This window comes from Erinaceus europaeus, chromosome 3 (genome assembly GCF_950295315.1).
Source record: "Erinaceus europaeus chromosome 3, mEriEur2.1, whole genome shotgun sequence".
NCBI lineage: Eukaryota > Metazoa > Chordata > Mammalia > Eulipotyphla > Erinaceidae > Erinaceus > Erinaceus europaeus.
The window spans coordinates 127,577,905-127,596,908 of NC_080164.1; the positions used below are offsets into that span (position 1 = coordinate 127,577,905).

At 41.5% G+C, this 19,004-nt stretch overlaps 1 protein-coding gene across 4 annotated transcripts in view; it reads left to right on the forward strand.

Annotated features, from left to right (window-relative positions):
• FRAS1 (Fraser extracellular matrix complex subunit 1) overlaps positions 1-19,004 on the forward strand; it is a 532,387-nt gene that overhangs the window by 260,212 nt on the left and 253,171 nt on the right. For all 4 annotated transcript variants that reach the window (XM_060187916.1, XM_060187915.1, XM_060187917.1 and 1 more), the window contains one exon: positions 10,729-10,872. In XM_060187916.1, the coding sequence (XP_060043899.1) occupies positions 10,729-10,872 (144 nt within the window). The remainder of the gene's footprint in view (positions 1-10,728; positions 10,873-19,004) is intronic.

The window sequence follows — 19,004 nt, forward strand, 5'->3', positions numbered from 1 at the left end:
TTGCCACCATGGTTATCTCTAGGACTTGATGCCTGTATGATGAATCCTCTGCTATTGGGGGGGGGTGAGAGACACCTGCAGCACTGCCTTGACTCATGAAGCCTTCCCTCTGCAAGTAAGGACCAGGGGCTCTAACACATATCTTTGCACATGGTAACACGAATGCTCAACTGGATGCTTCACATTATTTGTTTCTTAGCCAATATTTAGATACTTTTTTTTGATTCAAAAATCTATAAATTTGCTTGCAAGGAACTGATCTAGTTGAGATTTAAAGGCTGCAATTTGAATACATGACTATGTAGGGGAAACTATTTGTTGGAACTACCCTTGACCATTTGTGGAAATTAGTGTTGACCCTTGGAGTCCAGTCCAAAGCAGGGAAGACTGAATGAATGGGTCTTGGTGGCATGCTCCAGGATGTGGCTTAGTCCAGTCTGTCCATTCTCAGGGCAGACCTCTTGGCAAAGCCATTCATGAAACTGCTCTTCTGAGATCTTCAAGAAAGCAGAAACCCTCCTTGTTGTGTTGAGGCAGTTGTTGTCAACCTGATCAGACTGGTATTCTTCATGACTCGTCCAACAAACCCCGTCCCCCATTGGTGATTCAGTCCTAATTTCTGCCAGACCACATGTACAGACAGGGCACACTGCTGTCACTCTGTTCTCAGGCCTCCTGCTCTGCCCGTTACATCCTGTATGTTGTTCAAGTCTCCTCTGGCTTTCTCCAGTGAATTGCGCTCATTGTCTTAATTACTGAATGTCTTATGAAGGGGACTTACTGCTTCAAGTCATTTTCCTGCCTTCTCCATTCTGTGCACACAATAAATATCTCTCAAGCCTTTTCCATTTACCAAACACCAGGGAGTTACAGCAGGGAGCTGAAAAACCCAGTGGTTAAGGGACATCAGTTCTGTCTGAGTATAGAAGGTTGGTAAATAAGTAAATTAGACACTTCCAGCTCACTGTTGCTATATTGACTTTATTACTATCAGTGTGGTAAAGGTAGTATTAGAAGGGAAACTGGGAGGTGACTGATTTTAGAGTCAGGGAGGTCTCATATTTCTGAGTTTCCTGTGAGGCTAAGCACATATAAGGCCCCTGGAATGATTTTTGATAGAAAAATGTAGAAAAGCATTGCATGACTGAGAAGGACAGGAATGTGCAGACATGCCTAGACTATGTTTTACAGTGATCTGTTTTCCACTCAACTTCTATTCTTTACTCCCTGTCAGCAATTCCTGCTTAAGGTGTGGCTTCAGGAAAACTCAGAGTCTCAGTATCTCTCTCTCTCTCTCTTTCCCGCATACTGCTTTTTTTCTTCTTTTCAGTTTTCTTTCTTTAATTTTTTTTTAACTTTTTACTTATTTGTCTGTTTAGGATAGAGACAGGGAGAAATTGAGAGGGGTGGGAGAGATAGAGAAAGGAAGCGAGACACAGCACTGTTCATTGCTTGTGAATGCAGGTGGTTACAGGGGACTTGAACCCAAGTCCTTGAATAGTGTAATGTGTGCTCTACCAGGTGTACCACTGCCTATGTATGCACCCCTCTCCTCACTTTTCTTTGATACTGGTGCTAGAAAAGAAACTCTTAAAAACCAAACCTGCCATTGAGACTAGAATGCAGCTCACTGTAGAGTGTATGTGTCACATGGTTAAAGATTCCATGTGAAAAAAAAAAAAAAAACAGCAGCAGCAATAAAATTCCCCAAGCTGTCTCTGGAACTTGGGTTGCACACATGGAGTGCTTAAGACCCTTTCAGAGGGAGAAGAGCTGGATTGCCTTGCTAGCACGCAGGTTTCTTAAGTGAACTAGACCCAGGGCAGCAGGTGACAATGGTACTTCCAGTCCCCTCCCTCCTTGAACGCTATGGAAAAGGCAAATGGAAAGAAGGAAAAAGCAGCTGGTTATGTTTGCCTGTGACCTTTGCTTGAGCTGCAAACTGCCTGTGTTTGGCATTTGTCTATGCTACTTATAGACCTGGCTGTGTGTGCCCAAAGACAAATGACAGAACAAAAGTATCATATACCAGCAGAGAAAGCCCGCCACAAATGCAGGCAAATTTATCTTCCAGACAGATCCCATTCTTCCTGACAAATCTGAACCCCAAAGTATTTCGGCTATGGATTACAGACTAGTGACAAGTCCTCTGGCTCTCTGCCCAGCTCCTAGGCTGCTCGGTTATTTTAGCTAGCTGGAATGGCATACATTCTTTCCCTCTCTCTCTCTCTCTCTCTCTCTCTCTCTCTCTCTCTCTCTCTCGTCTGTTCCCCACCCATCACTCTCCTTGTTCCACCCTCCTTCCTTTCCTTTCTGTCCTTTCCACAGGGTCCATGGCACGTCCGCTTCCAAGGATCTGAGTTGGCTAAGCTAGTGCAGCCAGTAAGGCTGAGATATTTCCCCATCAACAAGCTTGGTTTCAGTTGGTGGGCCCTCTTTGGGCTTTTCAGTTTCTGTAGACAAATAGATTCTAGGTATTGTGGATAATAATCAATAGCCGCTTAGCTAATAAGAACTGCAGAAAATCCCAGGGAATCCTAGCAGATGGGGAAGAGTGGAATCTGAGTGTCCCATTGGCTCATCTGGCTAGACCTTGGCAGCCCCTGCACTGGAAAAGCTGCAAAATGGACTTGTAGTGGAGGGGACAGGAGACAGGATGGATCACTCCTAGTGAAGTGAAGGCCTGCCTTCCTCCTCTGGCTTGATCTTCTGATGATAAGCTAGCCTGCTTGTACATTTCTTTCCATGCAGACCTGCCAAGGCCTCCAGTCTGTCAGGAAGTCACTGACCCCTTCCTTCAAAATCAGTGTCTCCAAAAGACACTGCTAGAAATGACATGTTACCTAGAACGGGTAAATCATTCAGCTGTGTCATAAATGCAGTTAGTGGACTAACTAGCTATTTACCCAGCATACACTTTGGGGAAAAGGCCTCTAGGTGGTTTCTGTTTGTTTGTTTTTCCTCCTCTAGTAATTTTTCTACTATGTTCCAAAATGCTTATTCCAAAAATAATTAGATAGGGCTGACAAATAGCTCACTTGGATGATGTCCAAACAGCACAGCACCGAGCGAAGCTTCATTGCTGTGGTGCCTCTCTGTCTCCTTAACTCTATAAACGGTGAAGCCCTACTGGTGACAGTAGTAGTAGTAGCCATTGCTGTCATGATAATAGTGGTAGTAGTAATAATATAAAGTCAGTAAAATTCTAGGCACAATTAAAACATTAGCTAATTTCCCCACCCTCAGTTTAGACTCTCTCAAACTATTGTTGTAGTTTTGTTTATTTTAATGAAAGAGCAAGAGAACAACAGGCCAGAACATTGCTCAGCTCTGGTTTATGGTGGTACTAGGGAGAGAACCTGGGATTTTAGAGCTTCAGGCATAAAATTCTTTTTGCATAACCATTATGTTGTTTCCCCAGCCAGAAGTTCCTAACTCTCTAGTAGAAATTGTTAAGTGTAATATTTTATTATGGTGAATTCTTAGACTTGTTTTGTTGGACTCAAGGGTAAAATATATATGTATTCCCCCAGATTGACTTCTTTAAAACTTTTTATTAGCTACTTAATTAATCATGGTTTGTGAGATTATAGGAGGTACAGTTCTGCAGAGAACCTACCACAGTTCTGTGATCTCTCCTTTTCCCATAACCACCATAGTATTCAAAGTCTTTGAGATAGTTCCACTACTTTAAAAAAAGTCTTTGTGTTTCATTTCTCTATATTTCACATTATTATATATGTTTTAAAGCTTTTGGCACATGTTGATCCCTCCCCACACTGATTTATCTCTGGGGCTCAGTGCATGCACAAAAAAAATTCACTGCTCCCAGTGGCCATTTGTCTTTTTTCCCCTGTACTTTTCACTAGATAGGATAGAGAGAAATTGGGGGTGGGGGGGGTGATAGAGAGGGAGAGAGAAAGAGAGACAAGACACATACAGACCTATAGTGCTACTCTGTTTCACGGCTAATAGAGTGCTCCCCCACCCCCACCCCAGCTATATGGACCAGGGACTTGAACCTGGGTCCTTGTACCTGGTAATATGTATATTCAACTAGGTGTGCCACCACTTGGGCCCTTACTCTCTTTTTAAAAGGTTATAGGAGTCCAGTATTAGTCACAAAGAAAAAATGGGAAAAACGTTGTAATGTACACTCCTCTTTGAAACCTCTGTTCCTCAAAACCCTTGTCAGAATTAAGTCTTATGTTTGGCTGTTGGAAAAGTCATATATTTTTCTATGCAGAAGTGTGTTACGACTTTTCCAACCACTCAGTAATTCCTCTTGATTTTATCATATTGATATCCGGGTCCTGATCATTCTTTTGCTTATCTGTTGGCCTGTAATTCTACTGCTTTTGTTCTCAGAACTTATTCTCACTTTCCTTCTTCACAGACCCTCACTTAAGTAAACTATTCTAAATCAACTTAATATACTTTTCATATGTGTGTCCTCATCACTTTATATGCATGCATTTAAATGTTTGCAAATACTATTGTGAATATACTTATTTTTCCTTGTAATTTAAAAAATTTATTTATTTATTTATTTATTTTTGCCTCCAGGGTTATCACTGGGGCTCTGCGCCAACACTACGAATCCACTGCTCCTAGAGGCTATTTTTCCCATTTTGTTGTCCTTGTTGTGGTTGTTATTGTTTTTAATAGCTGTTGTTGTTGCTGGATAGGACAGGGAGAAGTTGAGAGAGGAGGGGAAGACAGAGAGGAGGAAAGATAGACACATGCAGACCTGCTTCACTGCTTGTGAAGCGACCCCTCTAAAGAACCGTGATCCTTATGCCTGTCCTTGCACTTTGCACCATGTGTGCTTAACCAACTGCGCTACTGCCCAGCCCCCCCCCCAAAAACTTAATTTTTAGAGCAGTTTTAAGCCCCTTTTAAAAGAGTTTTTTCTTTTTCCTTTTATTTTATAAGACAGAGAGAATTTGAGAGGGATGGGGGAGACAGAGAGCAAGGGAGAGAGACCCCTTCAGCATTGTTTCACTGTTAGTGAAACTTCTCCCTGTAGGTAGGGACCCGGGGCTTGAACCCAGGTGCTTGAGCATGGTAGTGTGTGTGCTTAGTTAACAGTTAGCACAGAAAGGCAAGTTGAGGGCAAAGACCTAACTTGGTGAGGGACACATGATGGTTTTAGTTAGAGGCTCAAGACTGATAATAATCAGATGAACCTCTCCTTTAAAATTTGCCTAGTATTTGAATCTCTCTGTCAAGTAACCTGGGCCTCATTTGGGGTAATAGTAGGGCAAATCTGGAAGGTCATTAGTCTGCCCAGTATCCTGGCTTCTTCATGAGTTTCACAAGCTATTTTAAGCATTTTCCAATAGGTTCTAGTCATTTTGTAGAGATTGCTTTTGAGTAGAAGTTTCTGGGGGAGGTCTGGAGCCCCTGTTCGAAAACTGCTGGAATAATCCCCAAGGGGTGCTCTGATTCATTTTTTTCCTTAGTGGACTTGCCTCTCCCAAAGTCCTTTCTACCCTTTCTTCTTCTGCTCATGTTAGAGTTTAACTCAATCCCTTGATAACTACCTCCGCCATTTACTTATTTTATTTTTGAAGCAGAGAGAGAGAGAGGGAGGGAGAGAGAATGAAAGAGGCCATGGCACTGAAACTTCCCTTCAGTGCAGTGGGTGTCTGGCTCAAACCTGGTTCTCACACATGACAAAGCAGTGCACTAAGTGAGCTAGTTTGCTGTCCTATAATTGCATATCTATGCATATATAGATATGCAATTATAGGACAGCAGTTGGAGCATGATTTAGTGGGTCATGGAGGGTCAAGCACTCATGACAGTGTGCAGCAGTCTCTTCATTCTCAAAGGTATTCCTTGCTCTGTCCCTGTAGATTAGGGTCAGTAACTCCTCTCACTTAACTGCTTTAGAAATGAAGAAGCAATGATATTGAAAATTAAGATAGAAATCTTTTCAATCCAAGCAGAGTTTCTCATTGGAGACTTACCCAGTCTCCTGATAATACTTTAAAATACAGCAAGTTCTCCTGAGCATTTTGGTAAGATGGGAATGAAAACTGGCTGTTGCCACAAAATGGCAAAGAAACAGAAGGAAGGAAACTGACTTTTGTGTGACTGTTTCTGTGTGGTTGCAAGTGCAAACTGTTTGACAGCTTGGAGATTTGAACTACAGGCTCAGGGCTGGGGTTTAAGGGTGACCTGGTGGTTGAGTGTGCTAATTCCCCGGTAAAAGCAGAGATTCTTATTCTAAAGAACCATCGAAAGAGCAATCAGTCAAGGCACCATTCCTTATTAGGGGACAATTTACTCTGCAGGCTGAGCCCACCACCTTTGGGTCTGCTGCCTGTGATCACTAGAAGAGAGGAAGTTGCCCAAAGACAGTTCTTTCAACAGTTCCTTGGGGCGGAGCAGCACTTTATTCTTAGAGATGCATACGTAAAAAAAAAAAAAAAAGCAATCTTCTGCTTGAAAATTATGAAGTATGAGCTGAAGTTTCTTTTTTTCTTTTAAGAGTAGAATTTCAGTGCCAAAAGAGAAGTAATTTGTTCTTTTTCATTTTGAAATGAATTGCTCAGCAAGCCAGTGCATGTCTTGTAACGCTCCAGGAATGTCAGAGGCTTTCCCAAAGAAATTATTGCCTACTTGTGAGATAAGAAGATGACTTTTCTTTATTTGCCTGCTCTTTCAATGTATTATTGCCACAGTTTTCACAATACACAATTCGAACCCTGGGTGATCTGAAATGTATCACTAGGAGAAATTATGGTGAAAAGTCAAAGAGTGACCTTTTATTTTTCATAACAACCCCACACTAGTAAAATCCACATATAAACACATATAAAATAGGCCTGCAAGAAGAGATTATCTGAAGCAACATATGTTCAGTGTTAGAAATTAGACATCAGTTGCAAAATACAGTAGGAGTGGATATATATATATATATATATATATATATATATATCTCAGAAAGGTGAAATGAGGGCTGGGAAGACAGCCTAATGGTTATGCAGAAGACTTTCAAGCCTGAGGCTCCAAAGTCCCAGGTTCAGTACCCAGCACTACCATAAACCAGAGCTGAGCAGTGCTCTGGTAGCTCTCTCTGTGTATCTTTCTCTCTGTATCCCTCTTTCACTAAAAATAAATAAAATATATATATATATTTTTTAAATACTTATTTTATTTATTTATTCCCTTTTGTTGCCCTTGTTGTTTTTTTATTGTTGTAGTTATTTTTGTTGTTGTTGTTGTTGGATAGGACAGAGAGAAATGGAGAGAGGAGGGGAAGACAGAGAGGAGGAGAGAAAGATAGACACCTGCAGACCTGCTTCACCGCCTGTGAAGCGACTCCCCTGCAGGTGGGGAGCCGGGGTTCGAACCGGGATCCTTATGCCGCTCCTTGTGCTTTGCGCCACCTGCGTTTAACCCGCTGCGCTACAGCCCGACTCCCATAAAATATTTTTAAAAGGAGAAATGACATGTTCAGTGTTGCATTAAAAGTCTTTTTTTTTTTTTTTTTTTTTTTTGCTGTCCCCATGAACATGGAGCACACCTTTTGTTAACTATGGGCAAAAGAGAGGGCCAGATCCCATTTGATGTTCTCTGTAGATACAGTTCAGGTACTGTCATCACCAGAGATCTAGACTTCAGCTTTGGTTGGGTAAATTATACAGTCTCATGCTTACCTAAGTGATCATCTCTTCTTCAGTCTATAAGCACAAGGTTTCATGAAAGGTTGAATGGCAGGATGGATTTCCCATGCCCAGTGACACTACCTGCTCTGCATTTCACATTTCACATGCATTTCCTATGCTTTTACAGAGAACTGATTGTATGGCAGGTGACAGTCTAGGGAGGGATGGTGAAAATGACGAAAATCCAGTTCCAATTTGGAGTACTTCAGATCCCAGTGATGGGGATTGGTCTGTCACCAAATAGTGAGTACAGTGGATAGACAAATGATATACTTGGGGCATGTGCAAGAGGTTGCAGGGACGTAGAAATAACTGTCCACAAAAGTTTAGCTAAGCTTTATAGATGTAGAGACAATTTAGGAGGCCCCCGAAGTTCCATAGGCTTACAGGAGCTAGGGAAAACCTCTTGTTTACAGAAGCATTGCTGACAAGGTGAATCCTCTGTGGAGGGGGTGGGGGTTGCAGGACCCCTGTGTGGTACATGACCTGCTTGTTCCGTAGAAGTAGTATGCATGGGAGTCAGGCGGTAGCACAGCAGGTTAAGCGCAGCTGGCGCAAAGCGCAAGGACTAGTGTAAGGATCTCAGTTTGAGCCCCGGGCTCCCCACCTGCAGGGGAATCGATAAGTGGTAAAGCAGGTCTGCAGGTGTCTGTCTTTCTCTCCCCCTCTCTGTCTTCCCCTCCTCTCTCCATTTCTCTCTGTCCTATCCAACAATGACAATATCAATAACAACAATAATAACTACAACAATAAAACAAGGGCAATAAAAGGGAATAATTTTTTTTTTAAAAAAGTAGTATGCATAGCAGAGGTGACAGCAGGCGGAGCTGAAATAAGAAATAACTTTGAGTTTGTGCCAAGCCCAAGTGTCCTGCCTAAGCCCTAGCTCTGTCCTGATGACCTGTTCTGACTGGCAGCAGCAGACATATGTATTAAACAAACTTTGAAAGCAGCATAGCACAGATCATGTTATTCAGAAGGAGGGGTCCTGAGACCTTCTTTTATGCCAGAATTGATGGTTGTTTGAGCATGGTCTCTTTCAGGGCTCCTGGGTATGAAGCCAAAAGATCAGTGAGGAGATCAGGGTGGCAGTCACTCCCACCCAGTTGGGTAGTAATGTTACTGGCATAAAAAGTAAGTCTTGGTGAGGCTGCTCATGTGCTGCCATCAGTCAGTACCACTAGAGAGCCAGGCCCTGTGCCTCCATTTCTTGTCTCCTCTGCATCCGGACAGAGATGGTCTCCACTATTAAAGATGCCTTGCATCAGTTGCCTTCTCTTCTCCTCACTGCAGAGTATGCTCTCTAGATAGCAGAGCTGGTCAGTGTCATTGTCTTGGTTTGAACTTCAGGACATGAAGTCCAAGGTCCTCACCACTCTTGCCTAACACTCATAATCTGGCATCTGTTGTCTTTTAGCTTCACTCCCTTGAATGCTTACCTTCCCTCCCACCACACACACATGCCATTTGCATGATGCCACCATTGATGGGGTACTGTAGTATAGGAGGATCAGCCTGACACCTTAGAAATGAGCTGGGCATTTTGTTTGTCTGTTTATCTAGACAACAGCCTTGACTCAGCTCCCCAGTTAGTTTAGAGGCAGAGGAATGAGCAGTGATGACACCTCAGATGTTGACTGTAGTTAGTAATGGAAGGACAGCTGGGCAAGGGATGATTTATTTCATGGCTACTAAGTGTGGAATTTGTCCCTGGGACTGTTGCATGGCATATTGAGTTCCACTAGACTGTCAAGATTTATCCTGATTTGAACTGTTCTCTCATGTGACACTCTTAAATATAAACGAAGTTACTTGATACATTTGTGGAGCACTAAGCAACATGCTTAGCTCAGAGTCAACAAAATAAAAGAGGGCCCTACCCTCATGAAACTTACAGTTGGGGGTCGGGTGGTAGAGCAGCAGGTTAAGCACACATGGCACGAAGCACAAGGACCAGCAGAGGGATCCTGGTTCGAGCCTCCAGCTCCCCGCCTGCAGGGGGGTCGCCTCACAAGTGGTGAAGCACGTCTGCAGGTGTCTGTCTTTCTCTCCCCGTCTCTGTCTTCCCCTCCTCTCTCAGTTTCTCTCTGTTCTATCCAACAGTGATGACAGCAATAACAACAACAACAATAACTATAACAATAAAACAACAGGGGCAAAAAAGGGGAAAAAGTAGTTCCCAGGAGCAGTGGATTCATGGTGTAGGCACTGAGCCCCAACAATAACCCTTAAGGCAAAAAAAAAAACTTACGGGACCCCATAATAAATAAGTACACCTTTTCCCCATCTTTTTTTCACACTGCCATCATCTCTTACCTGGACCACATGGAGAACCTTTGGGAATCTCAGTCGGGTCTTGTGTCTTTAAGCATGTCCATGATTTCCCATTGCAATTAGGAAAGTACCCTCATTTCTTTTTGTGGTAGCTAAGGTCTAGTGCTGCAGGCAGGGACCTGGGGTTTGAGCATGTGTCCTTGCGCATAATATGTGCTCTACTGGATGAGCCACCACTGGGTTCCCAAGAGGAGGACATTTCCATGTGGCTTTGCTCTGGAGAGAGAGCTGTTAGGAAGCTGACATGCAGGAGGAAGGCAGGTTCCTGAGGCCTCAGTGAGCCCATTTGTAGTGAATGCTCCTTGGAGGAGACCAAGGATCCAAAGGGACTGAAAAGGCGATGGAGACAGAAGGAAGAGAGAGACCTGAAAAGGAAGAAGAGATCACAGTCAAAGATAGTTTCAGAGATGATGACTGGCTCATGTCTACAACCTTAGGGGAACTATGGTGGATTGCAGTGGGGAGACTGAAGATTCAGAACTCTTGTGGTGGGAATGGTGTGGATTCAAACCCCTATTGACATATATTTCTGTAATATAAACACAAATAAATAAATAAAAAGAGATCACTGTCAAGCATTACCAGCTTTATCAAGGCCTAACTAAGGGCCTGGCCCCCCTTCTTGCCTGACTCTTGGTACATTGGGAAGCTTTTGAGGAGGCCCCTGCATCAAATCTCTGAGACACTGATCACGGGTTCTACTCTGTGCCTCCAGCCTGCCACCCGTCCTGTGCAGCCTGCTGGGGCCCCTCTGAGAAGCACTGCTTGGCCTGCAGAGACACACTCCAGGTGCTGAGAGAGGGCAGCTGCGAAGACATCTGTGGCGATGGGTTCTACAACAACCAGGGGACCTGCAGGGGTAAGTGCAGGGGCGCTGCTGTGTCCTCGTCTCTAGCATCTTGTGTTATTTAAGCCCCGGTGACCGTGTCTTCTTCTCAACAGATTGCAGATGGCTGCCAACACTGACCTTATTTTATCTGAATATAATAAGTAAACAGATTTATCAGTGGAGGAGATTGCAAACCAGAGAATCACTCTGACACATGCGATTCCAAGGGTCAACCTCAGGGACTCATTCTTATCCACTGTGCCGCCTCCCAGGCCATTGACCTTCTTTTAAGAACTTAGAATCGTACCCCCCCCACACACACACACACACACTGGAAGGATGCCTGTAGGAGCCCTCTCTACAGCTTCCTCAGTGGAGGTGCTCATTCTAGACTCTGCCCAGGAGGGGAAGATAACCAGGCTCAGGCTAAGGGCTCAGGTCCCCAGCTGTCAGAGAGGGAGGGGCACTTCACCCTCTTACACACTTCTGCTTGTCTTCCCTTCTCCTTCTCATCTTCTCCCTGCATTTTCTTTTCTCCCCCTTCTCCTGTTTTCACAGGAGACTTGAGCTCAGCTGTATCAGACACTGCCAGATCCACAGGTAGGTGTGGGCAGTGCATGAGAGGTTGAAGCTGAGTTCACTGCCACAGTCACACCTATAGAGAGCCCATGGGGGTAGTGTGTTGCACTGCCACATGCACGACCCAGGTTTGAGCCTGACCCCAACTGCACTGAAGGAAGCTTTAGTGCTAAGGTTTCTGTCACTCTGTCTCTCTGCCTCTGTACAACAGCAAAAAGTTGGTGTGGTCAGGGAGGTGGTACAGTGGATAATGCACTGGACTTTCGGCTTTAAGATTCCAGATTCAATCTCTATCTTTGAATTTGCTAGAGTGTTGCACTGGTACTGCCCCATCCCATATAAATAAGTAAAGTTTTCAAAAAGTCCATGATGACTTAAAAAATAAGTCAAGATAAAATGTGTGCCTTTAAAACTTACTGGAGCCTCCAGCCTCATAGTATTTACTGCAGGGCAACAGCAGGAGTGAGGTGCTCTTTGGGACATGATAGAGCCACAGGGCTTAGGAAGAGAGAGAGAGAGCTTGTCACAGCTGGGTCTCAGAGCTCCTCAGACATCTTTCAGCACTTCTGGGCCTTGGGGAGGGGGGTCAGGAGCTCTTGTATGGATGCAGTGGAGAGCAAGGGGAGACTGGCTAGGCTGCCACTAGCTAGAACATTCTAATCTTTTTTTCTGTCAGCACCACTTTCATGATCAATTAAGCCATAGACATTCTCTAAAGGAGGACAGATGCCACATTTGCAGTAATCCAAAGGCCTAAGACATTTACCTGTTAAGTCTACAGGGAGGTTAGGGACTAACAGTGACAAGAAGTGTTAGACTGGCCTACTACCCAGATAGTAGCATCTACATCATTTTGTTCAGTGTTATTTCATCATAACATTGAGAAAAAAAATAAACCCTTAACAATATGCAACAAAATGACATTATTTGAGGACCTGCCTTCTTTATTCACTATTTGGCTAAAATCATAATTCCCAAGAACCTGTCTGATAGGACATGAGGACTTACAGTTTTGAGAAGAATGATGGTCAGTGTGAGCCTGGAGGCTGCATGGCATGGGGATCACTTGGTCTGAGAGCTGGTGTGAATGCCAGGGTTCCTTGTAATCTGGAAGAGTCAATATACAAACAAGACCATTGAGCAAGTTGCTTAGGGAGATGCTGCCCATGTATGTTTTGACACAAAACATCAGAAAGATAACACCCAAATGATAGAATGGGTGATCATTCTCGTCAACAAGTCATTCCTAAAAGCCCACCACCTGCTCCAAGTGCCACAGGGATTAGTGATGCCCTGCTGGTAGACAAGATGGGGACTTACCCTTTCACTGGAATGGTTATAGTTCTCTAGTTTTATCAAATGCCACCAGGAATGTACAGAGAGATATTTTTAAAACAACTGTGAACCAAGTGGCTGATAGGTATCGGAATGTTAACCGAGATAGCTGGTGCTAACAATGCTGACTTATTTTCAGTGTAGATTAGCATTCTTCAAGATTTAGACTGGTGGGTGCTGGTTTAATGATTGATAACCAAGCAGGCCTTATCTGTAGAAATCTCAGAATCAACCGCTGGGAAGAATCCAGCTCAACCTGTTAGAAAGGGTTGTGTGTGCTGACTGAAAGGATTTATGGTAACCTGTGTGGTACTTGCTCTGTTTTTACAGATATTAGATGAAAAGGGTGGAGGGCATTCAAAGAACAAAAACCTTCTCATTCTTTAGTTTCTTAAATACTTGTGCTATTATGAAGGGTCTCGAGCTAACAGAAAACTAAAGCAAGTTCAGAAGTTTCTATTAACCCGTCTTTCTCTCTTCCTCTTCTCCCTACTCCTGCCTTCTCTTTTGTTCTCTTTCATTCTCAGTTCCCTGCTTCATATTGGCAGTTATTTTGATTTTGATTGATATATAAGTGACATGCAGTATGCTTTTAGCTTTGTATGTACAATGTCATGACTGATATTTGTATCGATTGCACAGTAATCGCCATAACAAACCCAGTTTTCTTCTGTCACTACACACCTATTCTCCTGGTAAGAATTTTTAAGACCTACTCTCAGTAAGTTTCAGCTGTATAATTTAGTATTATGATTTACTTATCTTGGTACTGGAAACTGACCCTCTTCACCCATTTTTTTCTGCCCTCTTCTTCCTGTACACTCCTCCCACCCCATATGTACAACACATCTTCTTTTTAACCATTAAAGGATACATTCTAGGTTGTTACCATCTCTTGACTGTTGTAAGCAGTACTGCAGTGAATGTGTGCAGATATAAATACACACACACACACACACACACACACAATTTTTTTTGACCACCGGCCCTAGGCTGACTTTTTCAGACAAAAAGAAAGTAACAGAGACAGAGAGACAGAGAGATTGAAAGTGACCACAGCTCTTAAGCTTTCTTCAATGCAGTGGGGCCTAGTGGAGCAAGTCACACATAGCAAAGCAGTGTTCTGTCCAGGTGAGATTTTTTTTTTCTTTGGCCTGCCCAAGTGCATACATTTTTTCTGAGTTATTGTTTTTATTTTCTTTGGATAGATAGATGATAAATTGCTTGGGTAAATAAACACAAGTGGAATTGCTTTAATGTATGTTTTTATTTTTATAGGCTTACGTAAACTGGGCATTGTCATTCTGAGTCTAATATATATATATATATATATATATATATACACACACACACACACACAGAGAGAGAGACTATATACTATATATAATTTTATTAATGATAAGTTATATAATTTATCTGAAGTTGTTGTCCTCTTTTTTCACTTAATATGTTTTAAAAAACTTGCTTATTACCATGAGAGAAAGAGTCAGAGAAAGAAAGAGAAACAGAGCATCACTGTGGCACATTCTGTGCTGCAGGTCAAACTCAGAATCTCATGCTTTTAAGTTCTTCACTCTTGTCTGCACTACCTCCTTGCTGCAAAAATATGTATTTTAAGATTCACTGATGTTGATATATCTTCTAGTCCTTTGCTTCTTACTGCTGCATAGTTCTCTGCACTCTGCATTCTCCACAGCTCCTTCAGCCCAACAGTGATAGACGCACTCCATACAACCTCACTGCAGACTACCAGGGAACAGCCATGAGCATCCACTTTATAAACCTGAGTGATTGGTCCTTGAAGCTGATCTCCCAGTAAGAGAACTGATTTCTAGACTGCATGTTCTTGGTTGGACTAAGCAGTTCTGGGTACATTTCACGACCTGAGGGGTCGCTTGACTGCAGACTCTTTACACTGTTAGACATTGTCAAGCTTTGGATCTTTTCCTGGTCAGTAGATATATAGGGATATCTGTCCCATTTTGATACTTATTTTCTGGATTATTAGGGATTTGGGGAATATCTTCAACTTCCATTTGGCTTTTAAGTTTCTTCTTCTATACATCTTTTATAAATGTGTTTTTTATTATCTTAATGGATCTGTTACCTTTTTATTGTTTATTTGTTTGGGTTTTCTTCTAGATTATAGATACTATTGTCAGTCTTCATATGCAAATATTTTCTCATTCTGTTACCAATTCATTTTTTAAAATTTGTTTTATTTTTTTATTATCTTCATTTATTTATTGGATAGAGAAATTAAGAGGAGAAGGGGAGATAGGGAGAGAGACAGAGAGACACCTGCAGACCTGCTTCACCATTCACAAAGCGTTCCCCTGCAGGTGGGGACTGGGGGCTCAAAACCGGGTCCTTGTCCACTATAACATGTGCATTCAACCAGGTGCACCACCACCTGGCCCCATTTAATTTTTAGTGTAGTGCCCTTACAAGTTTTTGCTTTTGGGTATTTTCTTTCTTTTTTTTTAGGCTTTTTTTTTTCCATCCTTCTGTTTCTGACTTATTTCACTTAATATGAATTTTTCAAGGTCCATCCAAGATCGACTGAAAACGATGAAGTAACCATTTTTATAGCTGAGTAGTATTCCATTGTGTATATATACCACAACTTGCTCAGCCACTCATCTGTTGTTGGACACCTGGGTTGCTTCCAGGTTTTGGCTATTACAAATTGTGCTACCAAGAACATATGTGTACACAGATCTTTTTGGATGGATATGTTGGGTTCCTTAGGATGTATTTCCAGGAAGTGAATTGCAGGATCATAGGGTAGGTCCATTTCTAGCCTTCTGAGAGTTCTCCAGACTGTTCTCCACAGAGGTTGGACCAATTGACATTCCCACCAGCAGTGTAGGAGGGTTCCTTTGACCCCACACCCTCTCCAGCATTTGCTGCTGTTACCTTTTCTGATGTATGACATTCTCACAGGAGTGAAGTGGTATCTCATTGTTGTCTTTATTTGCATTTCTCTGACAATCAAAGACTTGGAACATTTTTTCATGTGTTTCTCTGCCTTTTGGATCTCTTCTGTGGTGAATATTCTGTCCATGTCCTCTCCCCATTTTTGGATGGGGTTATTTGTTTTCTTGTTGTTGAGTTTGGCAAGCTCTTTATATATGTTGGTTATTAAACTCTTATCTGATGTTTGGCATGTAAAGATCTTCTCCCATTCTGTGAGTGGTCTCTTGGTTTGGGTAGTACTTTCTTTTGCTGTGAAGAAGCTTTTTAATTTGATGTAGTTCCACAGGTTTATGCTTGGTTTGGTCTTCTTTGTATTTGGATTCATTTCATTGAAGATGTCTTTAAAATTTATGCAGAAAAGCGTTCTGCCAATATTTTCCTCTAAGTATCTGATAGTTTCTGGTCTAACATCCAGGTCCTTGATCCACTTGGAATTTACTTTTGTATTTGGTGAAATACAGTGATTTAGTTTCATTCTTCTGCATGTTTCAACCCATTTTTTTTTCCAACACCATTTGTTGAAGAGACTCTGCTTTCCCATTTAATAGTCTGTGCACCTTTGTCAAAGATTAGATGTCCATAGGTGTGGGGGCTTACTTCTGGGCTCACAATTCTATTCCACTGGTCAGTGTGTCTATTCATGTTCCAGTACCAAGCAGTTTTGATGACAATGGCCCTATAATACAATTTGATATCTGGGAATGTGATGCCTCCAGTTCTGTTCTTTTTTCTCAACATTGTTTTGGCAATTCAAGGTCTTTTTAGATTCCAGATAAACATTTGTAGCATTTGTTCTATTCTCCTAAAAAATGTGGTTGGGATCTTGATGGGATAGCATTAAATTTGTATATGGTTCTAGATAGTATATTCACTTTGATGATGTTAATTCTTCCAACCCATTAACATGGAATATCTTTCCACTTCTTTTTTTTTAAATTTCTTTAACTTTTTTTGTTATCTTTATTTATTTATTGGATAGAGACAGCCAGAATTTGAGAGGGAAGGGGGTGATAGAGAGGGAGAGAGAAAGAGAAACCTGCAGCCCTGCTTCACCACTTGTGAAGCTTTCCCCCTGCAGGTGGGATCTTTCCACTTCTTTGTGTCTTTTTCAATTTCTTTGAGTAGTGACTCATAGTTTTCAGTATACAAGTCTTTCACTTCTTTGGTTAGGTTTATTCCTAGATGTTTTATTGTTTTTGTTGCTATAGTAAAAGGCATTATTTCTGGATTTCATCTTCTTCTAACTTAGTGTTTGCATAGAGGAATGTCACTGACTTTTGGATGTTAATTTTGTAGCCTGACACCTTACTGTATTGCCTGATGATTTGCAAAAGCTTCTTGCTAGATTCCTTAGGTTTTTCTATGTATACTGTCATGTCATCTGCAAATACGGAGAGTTTGACTTCTTCTCTTCCAATCTGTATCCCTTGAATTGCTTGCTCCTGCCTGATTGCTATGGCAAGAACTTCCAACAGTATGTTGAATAGTAATAGTGGTAGTGGGCATCCCCTCTAGTACCTGATCTGAGGGAAAATGTTTCCAGTTTTTCACCATTGAGTGTGATGTTGGCTAAAGGCTTGCTATCTATAGACTCCACTATCTTCTTTGAAGGTTTTGTATTATTTATTTGTAAAACCATCTGGTCCAGGACTTTTTCTATTGGGAAGGTTTTTGATAACTGTCTCAATTTCATTAGCTATGTTGGGCCTACTCATATTATCTAGTTCTTCTCTATTTTATTTTGGAAGTTCGTAGGTATCTAGGAAATTGTCCATTTCTTCCTGGTTCTCTATCTTGGTGGCATATAGTTGTTCATAGAAGCCACTCATGATATGATGAATTTCTTTGGTGTCTGTTGTGATATCTCATCTTTTAGTTATTATTATTTAGTTTTAATTTATTTGGGTCTTCTCCCTTTTTTGTTTTGTGAGTCTGGCTAAAGTTTTGTCGATTTTGTTCACTTTTTCGAAGAACCAACATTTACTTTTTTTTATCTTTTGTATGGTTTTCTTATTTTCAGTGTTATTGATTTGTGCCCTATCTTTAGTGATTTCTGTCCTTCTGGTTGCTTTAGGGTTCCTTTGTTGTTGTTGTTCTTCTAGGTCTTTAAGATGTGCAATCAGGCTGTTTATTTGTACTTTTTCTTGTTTCCTAATATATGCTTGTGTGGCTGTGATCTTCCCTCTCAGTACTGCCTTAGCTGTGTCCCAAATATTTTGATAACTTGTACCTTCATTTTCATTAAACTCTAGAAACATTTTGATTTCTTCCTTTGTTTCCTCTTTGACCCAGTAGTTGTTAAGTAGTGTACTGTTGAGTTTCCACATTTTGGGACTGTTACTAATCTGTTGTTTATTCTTAAGTGTTAGTTTAATTCCACTGTGGTCTGAGAAGATGCTTGGGATGATTTCAGTGCTCTTGAATTTGCTGATGCTGTCTTTGTGGCCTAACATATGGTGTATCCTTGAGAATGACCCATGTGGACTTGAGTAGAATGTGTATTCCAGTTTCTTGGGGTGAATGACTCTGAAAATGTCCAATAGTTCTAGTTTATCTATCTCCTCATTTAGCTCCCTCATGTCTTTATTATTTTCTGCCTGGATGATCTATCAAGTTGAGAGAGTGGAGTGTTGAAGTCCCCTAATGTGACTGTGCTGCTGTTAATATATTGTTGTAGTTCTTTCAGTAGACGTTTGATGTATTTAAGATGGCTTCTCATTGGGTGCATAGATGTTAATAATTGTTAAATCCTCTTGATTGACTGATCCACTAAGCATTAAGTAGTGCCAATCCCTATCTTTTTAAATTTTATGTATTTTACAGTCAGTCATGTCAGATATGAGAATAGCTGTTTATGCCATTTTTTGTGGGCTTGTATGATAGTTTTCCATCCTTTCACTTTAAGTCTGTGTTTGTCTTGTTGAGTTATGTGGGTTTGCTGTAGACAGCATATTGTTGGGTTGTGTTTTATGACCCATCTTCCTAGTCTGTGCCTTTTAATAGGTGAATTCAGGCCATTGACATTTATTGATATAAATAAAAGATTGAAGATATTTTAACACCATTCTTGTAAATTTTTAGAGTGTTCTGATAGGTGGAATATTTATGGTGGTCTGACTGTTTATAGGAGACCTTTCAGAACTTCTTTCAAGGAAGACTTGGTGATAGTTGATTCTTTCAACAGTTACTTGTCTGAGAATGTTTTTATGCCTCCATCTAGTCTGCATGACAGTCTATCAGGATATAGTAGTCTTGGATGAAAGCTTTTC